This window comes from Pristis pectinata, chromosome 31 (assembly GCF_009764475.1).
Source record: "Pristis pectinata isolate sPriPec2 chromosome 31, sPriPec2.1.pri, whole genome shotgun sequence".
In the NCBI taxonomy this organism is placed as follows: domain Eukaryota; kingdom Metazoa; phylum Chordata; class Chondrichthyes; order Rhinopristiformes; family Pristidae; genus Pristis; species Pristis pectinata.
In genome coordinates this window covers 10265487-10279603 of record NC_067435.1, presented here as the reverse complement: position 1 = coordinate 10279603, position 14117 = coordinate 10265487, and the positions used below count along the sequence as shown (strand labels likewise).

Sequence of the window (14117 nt, the reverse complement as noted above, 5' to 3'; positions counted from 1 at the left end):
TCTTACTTTAAACCTATGCCCTCTAGTTCTTGATTCCCCCAACCCGTGGAAAAAGTGTGTGCATTCACCCTATGCTATTAGATATAGATATTTGTTTATTAGTCACATGTACATCGAAGCACACAGTGAAATGCATCTTCCACTCTTCCGGCGCCAACATAGCATGCCCACAACTTCCTAACTTGTACGTCTTTGGAATGTGGGAGGAAACCCACGCAGACACGGGGAGAACGTGCAAGCTCCTTACAGGCAACAGTGGGAATTGGACCCAGGTCGCTGGCACTGTAATAGCATTACGCTAACCACTATGCTACCGTTCCCCTCATGATTTAATACACCTCCTATGCTCCAATGAATAAAGTCCTAGTCTGCCCAGCCTCTCCCTATAACCCAGTCCCTCGTGTCCTGGAAACATCCTCATAAATTTTGGGAGCATGTTACAATTCACCGCCATTCACTGACTCATTTTGCACCGGCGTTGGGATTGGTTGACATTCTTCACTACGCCAGTAGATGGCTGTAGAGTACACACATTCATAGAGGATGGCAAAGTGGTGGTTTTACCAATGGACTCAAACTCCAGGGAGCCTGAACTAACAACAGCAAATGCTGGAAATACTCAGCAGGTCAGGCAGCATCCATAGAAAGGGAAGCAGAGTTAACCTTTCAGATTCTGAAGCCGCCTTTGACTTGAAATCTTAACTGTTTTCCTTTCCACAGGTGCTGCCTGACCTGCTGAGCGTTTCCAGCATTCGCCACCTTTAGCAACACTGGGGGCAATTTACAGCAGCTAATTAACCTACCAATCCTCACGTCTTTGGGATGTGGGAGGAACCTGGAGCACCCGGGGGAAACCCACGCAGCCACAGGGAGAACGTGCAAACTCCACACGGTGTGTTGGGGGTAAAGCAGGTCAACCACAGTCTTTTTGGATGCTGAAGGAGGTTCAAGGGGGTAGAATGGACTACTCCCTTATGCCGATCCCAAATGTTCCGGTTAATATTAAACCCAGATTTTCTTTCTTCATCACACTGTTCGTGGGAGCTTGCTGTGCACAAATCTGGCTGTCACAGCTGCCTCTTTGGGACAGTGACCACACTTCAGCAGTGACTGCAATGACTGTGCGTTGCAAGGAGCTGAGGGTGAAGTACAAGAGGCACTTTTATTGAACACGTTATTGCTTAAGGCTGGGGGAGGGGGAGGGAGAAGTGAACGAGAAGGCTTTGGGGAACCTGAAACACAGAAAAAAAGCTGGAAGGAAAATAAGGACTTCCTCCTCGAGTACAAACTGTTAGCCCGATACCGTGTGAAATGGAATGAATCATCCCCATTCGTTGCAAAGCCTGGATGTTCAGCCAGTGACGTGCAAACTACAAATCCCAGAGCGCTTTGCAGCTGTGTAAGTGAGACTTCTATTCAAGCCTTGGAAGAGGAAGGAACTAGTGGTTTAGCAAGCTGCTGCTCTCTGGAGGAAAGAATTAACAACGGAAATGAAATGAGCAGGTGACTGGTGTGCTCCGGGCTTGCTTCAGCTGAATTCTCTCGCTCTCCTGTCCTCTGAAACTCGCTCACGCTTGTTGGTGGGAGATGGAGCACTGGAGACAGTGTGCCAACTGGCTGATCAACTGTAAGGTGCTGCCCCCGAATCACCGGGTGACCTGGGACAATGCTCAAGTCTGTGACCTTGCTTCGGCGCTGAGGGATGGAGTCCTCCTCTGCCAGCTCCTCAACAACCTTCAGCCACACTCTATCAACCTCAAGGAGATCAACCTTCGACCACAGATGTCCCAGGTGGGCCCAAGCGTTTCGGTAACCTCTGCCCCTTCGCCTCGGTTTCCTCTACTGGGGCCGGTGGACCTTAGGTTGGGGATAATTCCCCTCAGTGCAGAACACGTTGACATCCTCAGCCAAACCCCACCCAGGCGAGAGGCTCAGAGGGTTGGTGTTACTGTGTAGATCAGATCAGCAGAGTCTGGTCTGTGGGAAACAGCGGACAGAAGGACAATCTTCCCCTCCAACCTGTTCCCCCATTCAATTATATCGTGGTTGATCTCTAAGCTTTCTCTGATTTCCTTCGAGAATGCCACTGCCTAACAGTAAAGATAACCATTACGTTTTGGCTTGTAACTTTTGAGTAAGAGAGTTCTGCATCTCTGATATCTTCTAGGTAAAGCTGCTGCCTTGCTCCAACTTTAAAGGCATGCTCCCTTTCACTGAACTCCCTCATGAGGTGAAATGGTTTTGACCCATTCTTTCTGCTCTTACATTCCTCTGGAATACCCCGCTTGGGTCACCCCTTCAACATTCGAGACAGTGTGTGTCCACTCTTTATAGCATTTTCCTTCCTTCATTTGACTCCCTTCAGTATTGCTTGACTGGTATAACTCCAATTGGCCACAGTGCGAGAGATGAAAAATCTGTGTTGGATCCCAATGGAAGTCCACAAAGGCAGTAACTTACATCTCCCCTCAGAAAAACTGCCCTATTTCATATGAGAAGGGTCACCATTTGTCCCGTCGAGTCTCTGGCAGCTTTCAGAGCAATCCCCTCAATCCCGTTCCCCAGTTTCATTCCCTGGAACCCATACTCTCTCACATGCCTGTCCCTCAGATTCTCCAGACATCCACCAGCACTAGAGCTGACCTATAGTAGCCCATTAAACTATCAACCGGCACAATTTGTGGGATGAAACCAGAGCAACTCGGGGAAACCGATGAGGTCAAAGGGAGAATGTGCAAACTCCACACAGACAGCACCCTAGGTCAGGATTGAACCGGGGTCACTGGAGCCTTGAGGTACCAGCAGTGCCCCACTATGCTACCCAGTTAACTCCACAGCCTCAGCAAACAGAATCAACCCCAGGGTTGAAATGGGGAGAAATTTCTTTATTGTAAATCCACCCCAGAGAACACCAGAAGCTTCCTCATTGTATGTCTAGTACTAGGGTAAATACGGAGTTTGGACACAATGGGATCAGATGATATTGGGAACTGGATGTGAATGCGGATGAGGCAGGAACAGTCGTGATATCGTACAACAGATCAGACTCGAGGGGTTGAGTGGCCAATTCCTGGTTCTTCTGCTGCTGTTCTTAAAATAGCTGGGCTGTATTATCTGAGCACCCATGTAGAATAGTCGTGACCAATGGGATATTGGGGATCACTACCCACTGGTGGATAGGAAAGGTTTAGTGGGATATTGGCCAAACACGGGCAAATGGGACTAGCTTAGGTGGACATCTTGGTCAGCATGGACCAGTTGGGCCTAAGGGCCTGTTTCCATGCTGTATGACTCTATGACTATCTGGGCTGGGGTCAACATATTCTGGCTGCGCCCTTGCTAATCATCCCTTCAGCTGCTGAGGTGCTAACTCTGGAATTGCCTCCCTAAATCTCCCCGCCTCCCTCACCTTACAGCCACCATGACTGTGTCTTTGGTCACAGTCCTGGTTTCTCCTCTTGTGAAGTCTTTAGAAACACATTAAGTTGGCATGAGGGAACTAATGCGCATCACCTTCGTATTGTTCATTCGAAAGGCACGCTTACTGGGTGAAGGGTCTTGTCCGTGAATTTCCCGCTGCTCCATAATAGTCACAACTTCTGTTTGACTTACAAAGGAAGGGCTGTTGATGAGGGATTGGTGATGCCTGGGTTGGAATGTGCCCACAAGAAGAGCCTCTGGATGGCAAGATAGTGGAGCAGGACGGGTAAAATAAATGGAGACAAACATTTCCCTCTGAGTTAGTGAAGTTGGATTTGAAGTTGTCAAGAAGTTGTCTCTGTAATTGTAATGCTATATTCTGCATTCTGTTATTGTTTTCCCCTTGTACTACCTTCATGTACTGATGTGATTAAATGATCTGTCTAGTTGGCATACAAAACAAAGTTTTTCACTCTACCTCGGTACATGTGACAATAATAAACCGATTTATCAATGTACCAAGAGTGGCGGAGCAATGGAGATTGTTCTGTTTGTGTGGGGTAAATTAAAGTTGTGTTGAGCCGTTAGATTATTTTGATAAATAGCCATCGGGGAGATCAGGACATTAGCAAGGTGCATGAATGATACCAGTACTCTATCTGTCGGTGTCCCTGCTACTTAAAAACAGTCCAGGAGTGAGTAGGAACAGGAAAAGGACATCCACAGACCCCAATGAGCTGCTGTCTGAAAGGTTAAATCTCCGTACTGAACTTCCCTCTTTCAATATGCTTAACAACCTTGGCGGCACAGTGGCACAGCTGGTAGAGCCGCTGCCTCGCGGCTCCAGGGACCCGGGTTCAATCCCGACCTCCGGTGCTGTTTCTGCGTGGAGTTTTCACCTTCTCCCTGTCGCCACGTGGGTTTCCCCCAGGTGTTGTGGTTTCCTTCCACATCCCCAAATAATATGAGGTTGTGTTCCTAGTGTGCAGGTGAGTGGTGGAATCTGGAGGGGGCAGGTGAGTTGATGGGAGTATGGGGGGGAGTAAAATGGGTGAGGGTAGGATGAGTGTAAATTGGTGGTCAGTACAGACTCAGTGGGCCGAAGGGCCTGTGTCTCTCTGGGATTTTATGAAGAGCCATTGTAAATCAACAGGTCGAAACATGTTTGAACCAGTTCACACCCCGTGAGATCCTTATTGTCGAGTTTACCTTTTGCAGCGGCTTGACTCCCAATGACCTTGATGCTGCAATATCTTGGCCATCTCCCATGACTGGAGGCTAGAACTGAGGTGGTGGAGATTGAGTTCCCATCTATAAACTGTTCTAATGATCTACTAACAGTTAGTGGTGATCAGAGACATATAGAAACAGTGGAAATATATTACAAAAAAAATGAAAATGTATCTTAAACACATCTAACAAAAATTAATTGGTAGTATTTATAAGGTATAAGACACCTGTAAGATATTTATTTATTAGTCACACGTACATTGAAACACACAATGAAATGCGTTACTGAGAATGTGCTGGGGGCAGCCCGCAAGTGTCGCCACTTTTCCGGCGCCAACATAGCATGCCCACAGCTCCTAACCCATGCATCTTTGGAATGTGGGAGGAAACCGGAGCATCCGGAGGAAACCCACGCAGACACACTGGGAGAACGTACAAACTCCTTACAGACAGCGGCGGGATTCGAACCTGGGTTGCTGGCGCTGTAATAGCGTTTCGCTAACTGCTACAATACTGTGCTGCCCCCATTTATGTTAATTCAAACAACGTTAAAAGAAAATGTTCTCTTTTTAATAAGAGTCAGTAGCCCCATTTAAATGATTGAGGCCAGGGAGAGGGGTTTGCATGGTGGTGTGGTGAGGGCAGAAACAAAATCTGCTCCACTCAATAAAGAACCATCCGAGGACTCAGTGGTGAGAGCAGGAATGGAGTGGGAGGTCAGGTGTACGGACTTCTGGCATGTTCTGTATTTGTGCATTGCAGTGTGCAGGCACGCACGCCCTGAGTACTCTAATGTGTGCGGTGCAGTTAGTCAGCAGTTCTTCATAGGCTGCTGGCTGGCCGTCAGTGAGGTCCAGCCCGGAGTACAGCTTACTCACAGTGAGTGGAGTTGTGTAACAGGAGGTGCAAGTCCTTCCTTCATGTCCCTTGTTAAAATAGGTCTGTGTATCACATTTTTTTTATTCCAACATAAACTTTATTCATAATAAAAGACAAACTATATACAAGTATAAAACAGTGCAAGCCTTTAGATTCTTGTACACATCATTCATTAGTGTTACCTCTTTATATAAAAAACAGCACCGATGCCACACGTGTGGCTCCCTGGGGGCTACCCAGTCCCGTATTTACAATATTTAGGGGCTTCCTCACCTGCCCCTGCCCCTCCCTCTCCAGTGGCAGAAGAACCCTAAACTGTAGTCCTTCCCCACCGAGCCTTTGCGTTGTCTGCACCCAGCTTCAGTGCGTCCCTCAGCACGTACTCCTGCAGCTTGGAATGTGCCAGCTGCCAGCATTCCCCTGCGAGAGGTCTGTGTATCACAATTTTTTTTACAAAATAAACTTTATTCATAATAAAAGACAAACTATATACAATTACAAAACAGTGCAAACCTTTACATTCTTGTACAGATCATTCATTAGTGTTACCTTTTTATATAGAAAACAGCACTGATGCCACACGTGTGGCTCCCTGGAAGCTACCCAGTCCCATATTTACAATATTTAGGGGCTTTCTCCCTGTCCCCACCCCTCCCTCTCCAGTGGCAGAAAACCCCTAAACTGTAGTCCTTCCCCACCGAGCCTTTGCGTTGGCTGCGCCCAGCTTCAGTGCGTCCCTCAGCACGTACTCCTGCAGCCTGGAATGTGCCAGCTGCCAGCATTCCCCTACAGACATCTCGCAGTGCTGGAAGACCAACAAGTTTCGGACAGACCAAAGAGCGTCTTTAGGTCTGTGTATCACAATGAAACAGGACTATCACATTGAAACAGGGTTGTGTGAAACAAGGCAGGCATGGTAGTGTAGTGGTTAGCGTAGCACTTTACAACGCCAGTGACCGGGGTTCAATTCTGGCCACTGTCTGTAAGGAGTTTGTATGTTCTCCCCGTGTCTGCGTGGGTTTCCTCCGGGTGCTCTGGTTTCCTCCCACATTCCAAAGACATACGGGTTAGGAAGTTGTGGGCATGCTATATTGGCGCTGGAAGCGTGGAGACACTTGCGGGCTGCCCCCAGAACACTCTGCACAAAAGATGCATTTCACTGTGTGTTTTGATGTACATGTGACTAATAAAGATATCTTATTCTATCTTATTCTTATTATGTTGAAACAGTATTGTCTATCACACTCAAACAGAGTGGGTACTACATTGAAACACGGCAACATATCACAGTGAACCTGAGCCGTGTATCACATTGAAACAGGGCTGTGTACCACATTGAAACAGGGCTGTGTACCACAGTGAAACAGGGCTGTGTTTCACATTAAAGCACAAGGACTATGTATCACATTAAGGCCATTGCTTTAAAACAGGGCAATGTATTGCACTAAAATACAAGGCAATATGACGCATTTAAAACTTGGCAATGTATCATATTAAAACACAGGACAATCTATCACATTAAAACATACAATGTATCACAGTAAAACGCAAGGCAACATATTGCATCAAGGCGGGGCAATGTAATGCATTTAAATACAGAGCAATATATCATTAAACCAACAGGCAATGCATAACATTAAAACACTGGGTAATGTATTTTATTAAAACAGAGCGGAATCCAGCACATTACAGCAGGGCAATGTATCACATTGAAATACAGGGCAATGAATTATCTTGAAATAGTGCAGTGTTTTGCATTAAAACACAGGGCAATACAGGATAAATGTAGCATTAAAGCAATGGACAATTCACTCTAATATACAGAACAATGTATTGTATTTAACAATGTGTATAATTTGATGGGGTAATATATCACAGGACGCCTGTAAAAAAAAAGGTCAATGTATTTCAGAGGAAACTAAGAGTCTGTACCTTAGCATTCCATAAGGATTTGTCTTCCATGAAGACTCAGTGAGAGGAAAATATGGATGTAAAGACCAAGGAAACCCATGATTTGGTGATGAGAGTGTTGAAAATTGTTCTGAGTAAGTCTGAGTGAGAGGTGGTGACGAGTCATAACTTCAGCACATGGAGAAACCACAGTCTCAGAGGTGATCCATCGTTGCTTTATTCTCAGTCACAACAAAACTAACACAACTCAATTGGACTGCAGGAGTGACACTGAAATCTGAAGCTGTGCTACAATTCCATTCACACCTCTGGTCAACTGGTGCTAAGATGAGGCATATCTTGATGGCAGTGCACACCAACAACATTGGAGACTGCAGATGCCGGAACCTGCAAATGAAGAAACAAACTGCTGGAGGAACTCAGCAGGTCGAGCAGCTTCCGTGGAGGGAAAGGAACTGTCGAGACCCTGCGTCAGGACTGAGAGAGGAGAAGGAAGATAACTCCTTTTCTTCCACAGATGCTGCTCGACCTGCTGAGCTCCTCCAGCAGTTTGTTTTTCACACCAACTATATCCTTGGTATGTGATTCCCTCAACCATGTTTCTACCAAGAGGGATCATTTCTTGATATGACACCAAGAGGGATCATTTCTTCTGGTCACTAATGTAGGCGTATTGATCTGTAATGTTGTTGGTGTTGGAATAACTCATTTCCTGTAGGTTTGTTCATGCATGATAAACGTGTCATATGTGCAAACTAATCCTGACTACTTCATCACCTGTGCAGTAGCAGAGTGCATTGAAAGTGTCAGCCATGGATCAATGGTGGGTCACACACGAGACTGCAGATGTTGGAAATCTGGAGCAACACACAAAAAGCGCTGGAGGAACTCAGCGGGTCAGGCAACATCCGTGGAGGGAAATGGACTGTTGACGTTTTGGGTCAAGACCCTTCATCCGGACTGGCCAGTGCTTTTTGTGTGTTGCTCAATGGTGGATTATGTGTCTGAGCCCCATTCTAGAAATCTGAGATCAAAATCCAGGCTGATGCTCCAACCCAGAAATGTGCTGTGGTAGGTGGGATAATAAACAAAGGCTGCATCAGGTGGATGTGAAAGATTTGCATGGAATTATTTGGAGAAGAATGGGGCAGAACTTGCTGGTGTCTCAGCCAATGCCAGCTCTCATCGCTAAAACAATGTGGGTCTTTATAAAGCCTTTTTTGCATTTTCTGCAACAGTGATTTTACTTCAAAAGAGCTTTTCACTGGGGCTCTGGGACACCCCAAGGTTCCAAAAGATGCTATAAAAATGCAAGTCTAGCAGTGGAATTGCCAATATTAAGTGTAAAGGGAAAAGTTAAGTTTATGGATCTAAAAGAGTGAAGCAGATTGCCAACTCATTAAACACACTGGATTTCAAGAGAGTGTAATATATAGATTTTAACACTTCTACTGTGTCTAGATGTCCCATCACATTTTGCACCTTCAGTGCATCCAATGCAGCAGCCAGGATCTCCCGGTGGCCAGCCACTTCAATTCCACTTCCCATTCCCATACTGACATGTCTATCCATGGCGTCCTCTACTGCCACTTTGACGCCAGATGCAGGTTGAAGGAGCAACACCTCATATTCCACCTTGGGAGTCTCCAGCCTGACAGCAACATTGATTTCTCTAACTTCTAGTAACACTCCCCTCTGTCTTCCCCCCTTTCTCCCCTTTGTTTTCCCTTTTCCCATGGCCCTCTCACCTCTTCCCTTTCCCCTCCCCCACCCTCACGACCTGCCCACCTCCTCCCCTTTGTTCCATGCCCTACTGTCCTCTCCTATTGGATTCCTTCTTCTTCAGCCCTTTGCCTCTTCCACCCATCACCTCCCAGCTTCTCACATCCCCCTTCCCCCACCCACCTACCTACCCCCTCTCAGCTGGACTCACCTTTTACCTGTCAGCTTGTGCTCCTCACCCTCCCCGGACCTTTTTATTCTGGCGTCTGCCCTCTTCCTTTCCAGTCCTGATGAAGGGTCTCGACCCGAAACGTCGACTGTTTATTTCCCTCCATAGATGCTGCCTGACCTGCTGAGTTCCTCCAGCATTTTACGTGTGTTGCTCCAGATTCCAGCGTCTGCAGAATCTCTTGTGTCTACAATTTGCTCCTAACTCCTTCCATGCTAACTGTGTCATTGCAAACAATTGCCAGTTTCTTCTGTGTTGTGATGTCCCGGTCTTGGCTACTGATGCAGCTTTTGTCCTTTGAAGATAGAACTGGTCATTAGCTTGACTCTTGTGGGTAGTTACAGAGAAGGCGTCAGTGTACTGATGGAGAAGGTTTCCATCTGTCATGATCTTGTGTGGTTTGGGTTGTGAGGCTCTTACTGCATTGCTGAAGAGGACAGATCACAAAGAGTTGAATTATCGGACTGCTGTGGGGAAATCTTTGACCATGTACATTGTTGGCTGATGGACTATTTCCTCTGGAGCTTCAGTGAACTCATTCAGTAAACTGCTCAGGGACTTGGATGCCACTTGGAAGTTTCTTCAGGATGGAAGACCTAGAACTAGGGGGACCAGCCTCAGGATGAAGGGTTAGTCATTTAGGACTGAGATGAGGAGGGATTTCTCCCCACAGAGATCTGTGAATGTGGAGTCATTAATCACATTCAGTGTTACGATAGATACATCTTTGGGCTACGTAGAATCAGGGGGACTGGACCCGAAGAAAGGGGTAAGGGCCAATGATCATCCATAATTTACCCTGAGGGCTCCTGCTACTCTTATCTCTGTCTTATAAGGGGCAACTCATCCTTGTTTTCCGATCACTGGTTCACTCCTTCTATCTCCAAAACCCTTCCATTTCTATGACCCTCCACCATCTCCAACTACCTCCAGCCCTCAACTTTGTGCACTTCAGTCCATTCTTTGGAATCTCTCCACTTTGGAATTTGTTCCCTGAAATCACCTTCTTTATTAAAGCTCTTGGTCACCTAAACTAGTATCTCCATATGTGGCTTGATTCATAGAAAGTCGGCCCACCAAGTCTATGCTGACCATCAAGTGTCTATTTACACTCATCCCATTTTATTCTCCCGATATTCCCATCAGCTCCCTCCCCCACCCATCCCCAGATTCTGCCTCTCACCTACACACTGGGTACAATTTCTGTGACCAATTAACCCACCAACCTGTACTCTGTGGGAGGAAACTGGAGCATCCAGACGGAACCTGCGTGGTCACGGGGAGAATGTGCCAATTCCAGACAGACAGCACCCGAGGACAGGATTGAACCCGGGTCGCTGGAGCTGTGAATAAGCAGCTCTAGTGACTGCACCACTCATTTGGTGTGATAATGCTCCTGTGAAATACCCTGTGGCTTTTAAAAGGCACTATTGTGATGTCTAAAAACGGGATGTATCATGTTACAAACTGGAAGGTTTGTCCAGGCTTTGCAACTGAGTCGCATTCACTAAAACTTTGCTGCTTTTGGGGCAGGGGTTAAAGTAATTTAAAAGGGGTCCCACTTGAGAATAGGGGAAGAGAAGATAGCAGAACTGTACCCCTCTCTGCAGTTGATTGCAGAAGTTCAGCTATGAACTGAAAGTGAAACATGCAGAGGAGGGTACAATGAAGAACAGAGAGAAGCAACACATTCTGTGCAAGGATTGGGGAACTGCTGCACGTTTTACAAGCAGCTGCTTGCTTTACACATGCGAGAAACTGTAATTCATAAACTTGTTTTAACCTAAGCCCTGCAAAACAGAGAAAATTAAGATGTCAGCTAATTGAGATATTTAAGTTGAGATATTTAGGTTTGATTGGGGGTAATTGGTAATTGGTTTACTATTGTCACATATACCGTGATACAGTGAAAAGCTTTTGTTTGCAAGCCATTCAGACAAATCATTCCATACATAAGTACATTGAGATGGTACAAAGCGAAAAGCAATATCAGAATGCAGTTTATAGTGCTACAGTTACAGAGAAAGTGCAAAGCAGGTAGACTGCTTCTTTAAACATGAGCCAAAAACAAACTGCTGGAAGAACTCAGCGGGTCAGGCAGTATCTGTGGAGGAAAATGGACAATGCAGATGAAGGGTCTCGACCCAAAATGTCGACTATCCATTTCCCTCCACAGATGCTGCCTGTCCTGTTGAGTTTCTCCAGCAGTTTGCTATTTTTTTGCTCTAGATTCCAGCCTCTGTAGTCTCTTGTGTCTCTCTTTATTTAAACCTGAACCCTACAGAAAGAAAAGATTAAAAGTTAGGTTGATTGGGGCATTCAAGATGATCCAAGGGTTTGATCAGAGGACATGGAGTATTTTCTTTAGGTGATCCAGATGGTATGTATCTCCACCATCTGGAGATACATACCCCACAATGGTGGGATATGGTACATACTCCACCATCGTGGGGCATGTATCTGGAGATTTGAGGGCAAAGGTCCTGGTTGATGATCCAGTGCAGTGCTGAGAGAGGGTTGCACTGTCAGAAGTGCCATCTATAAAATGAAGCACCGAACAGGAGCTCTCTCAGGCTGATATAAAAGGTCCTATGAAGAACGAGGCTGTTATTATCTCCATCCACCAGGTCGATACTCATCACTCAATCACAGTCATGTTGCTATGTGTAACCTCCCATACTGTTTGGCTGCCTGTTCTCCATATTGACTCTGAAGCACTTCAGGGAATAATAAAAGGCAATATAGAAAAAGTGGGTCTTTCCTTTTCTTGTCATCCCCGTGAAGAAATTATACAGATTCCCAGTCACCATAGCTTAATTAGGGCAGTCTCAAATATTAACGGAATCAAGGGTTGAGCAAGGATGCTGTGCTGAGGTAAGTTGTCACCCATAATCTCTTTGAATGGTGGATCAGGCAATCTGTTTCTTATGTTTCTCAGTATCTCCCTCATTCACTCTGGAAAGAGACAATAATTCAAACAATCATTAGAGGGATTTTATTAATGAAAGAGTTTACATTTTTGGCAGTCAATAGAGAGACTTTATTAATTTTCCCTTCGCTCTCCTCTGAACAGACTCCCTCTGGAACTTGCTTCTCTCGTCTGTTGCAACATTAGATAGCCATTAGTCATATCAAATGATCCTTAAAGAGCTGACGGCATTAAAGGAATAATTATTGGCCATGAATTGGTATATCATGTGACACATATGTTACATCCCTCCTTTGTTGATGGAACTAAGAAAAATAAGGGAAAAATACCAAACATCCAAATAAATCTATGTCACAGTCAAAATGTACTTTACTTTGGCACAAGAATATCCTTGAGGTGCTGCCTTTGATAGACTATCTTTCGCACTAATTGGTCACTGTTTCCAGAGGCCTGACGTTCTGGTTTTGTAGGGTTAATGATGCATTCTTTGGTGTCTCTATTTGTTTCTGTCAAACAAGGGCTCTCCGGTGGTAAACGGAAATCAAAAGAACTGTAGACACTGGAAATCTGAAATAAAAACAGAAAGTGCTGCAAACACATTGATTTCTCCCCAGATTTTCTGTTTCTATTTAATTCTCTTCAGTGGTCTTTCTGAGATGCCATCTAGTCCTCTGACATGGGATGCCTCCTCTGTCATGGTCTGCAAGATTTGAGTTGTGATATGTTTGAGTCACCTCTCTCTTCAGCAACATCTTGCATTACCTGAATAGGGATTCGTCCTCATCGAATGTCATAGATTCATCGAGTAATATAACATGGAAACAGGCCCTTTGGCCCAACTCATCCGTGCTGATCAAGATGCCTATCTAATCTAGTCCCATTTGCCTGCATTTGGCCCATATTCCTCTAAACCTTTCCTATCCATAAATCCTCCTGTCTCCTTCTCTCCTTCTCTCGTGGTGACATGCCCTTAGCAACTGTCCTGTAGTAGTTTTCCTGTCAACACTAGTTATTCTCCTGTTCTTCAGATGACTCTAACAGACACTCTGTTATTGAGAGTAGAATTCGAGTTCATCAATTCAGAAACCAAACAGACAAGCTACTACAGGAGAGAGGCCAAGGACATGTCACTACCAAGAGAAGGAGACTGGTTCACCATCCTATGGATTGGGAGAGAGCAGAAAGCTAGGACACTGAAATTGAAGTCTGATAGTAATGCTTATCCTTGGCCACCTCACAGTGTTCTCTGCTTTTCCATTACTTTGTTGAAACCGAAACAACATTGTCTGGCGATCAAACAGAAATCAAGGGTCTGTTTGGTATTTGATGAGGGTGAAGTTACCATCCTAGAGATCGGCTGGTCTCTCATTTCTCAAAGATCCCACTCTCGGTCATGGTCTAACTTTGCTACTTCCACAAAGTTCTCCAACTGCCAACATGTCATTGGCTTTGACCTTTGCCCCTCAGAGACCAAGTCCAGCATCCATTCTTCAATGGAATTCCACTGGTGCTGTACTGTACTGTGAGGTGAAACAGGTTAAAATGAGCTCTTTGAGCTCTACATGTCAGAACTCATCTTTGCCTCTAGTTGGCTGAAAGCCTTTGCTCTGCTCAGGTCTGACAAAGCTCCACAGTTGTACCTGTATATACTTGTCTCTGTCTCGTGTAGTTGCTGTTTCTTCAGGCTGGATGCCAGGGTTCCACATCTAATCCAATCTCTGATGAAGTGTGTCCTTCAAATCCAGGAAATTCAATCCAGCTCTTTTAAGAATGTATAGAAGGGCTCTCTTCACTCCA

The 14117-nt window shown here is 45.5% G+C and overlaps 1 protein-coding gene across 1 annotated transcript in view; it reads left to right on the top strand.

Annotated features, from left to right (window-relative positions):
* Positions 1-1438: 1438 nt before the first annotated feature.
* Positions 1439-14117, top strand: part of LOC127584928 (proto-oncogene vav-like) — a 125773-nt gene continuing 113094 nt past the window's right edge. The window contains exon 1 of the mRNA XM_052041947.1: positions 1439-1791. Coding sequence (XP_051897907.1) covers positions 1588-1791 — 204 coding nt within the window. The 5' untranslated portion in view covers positions 1439-1587. The remainder of the gene's footprint in view (positions 1792-14117) is intronic.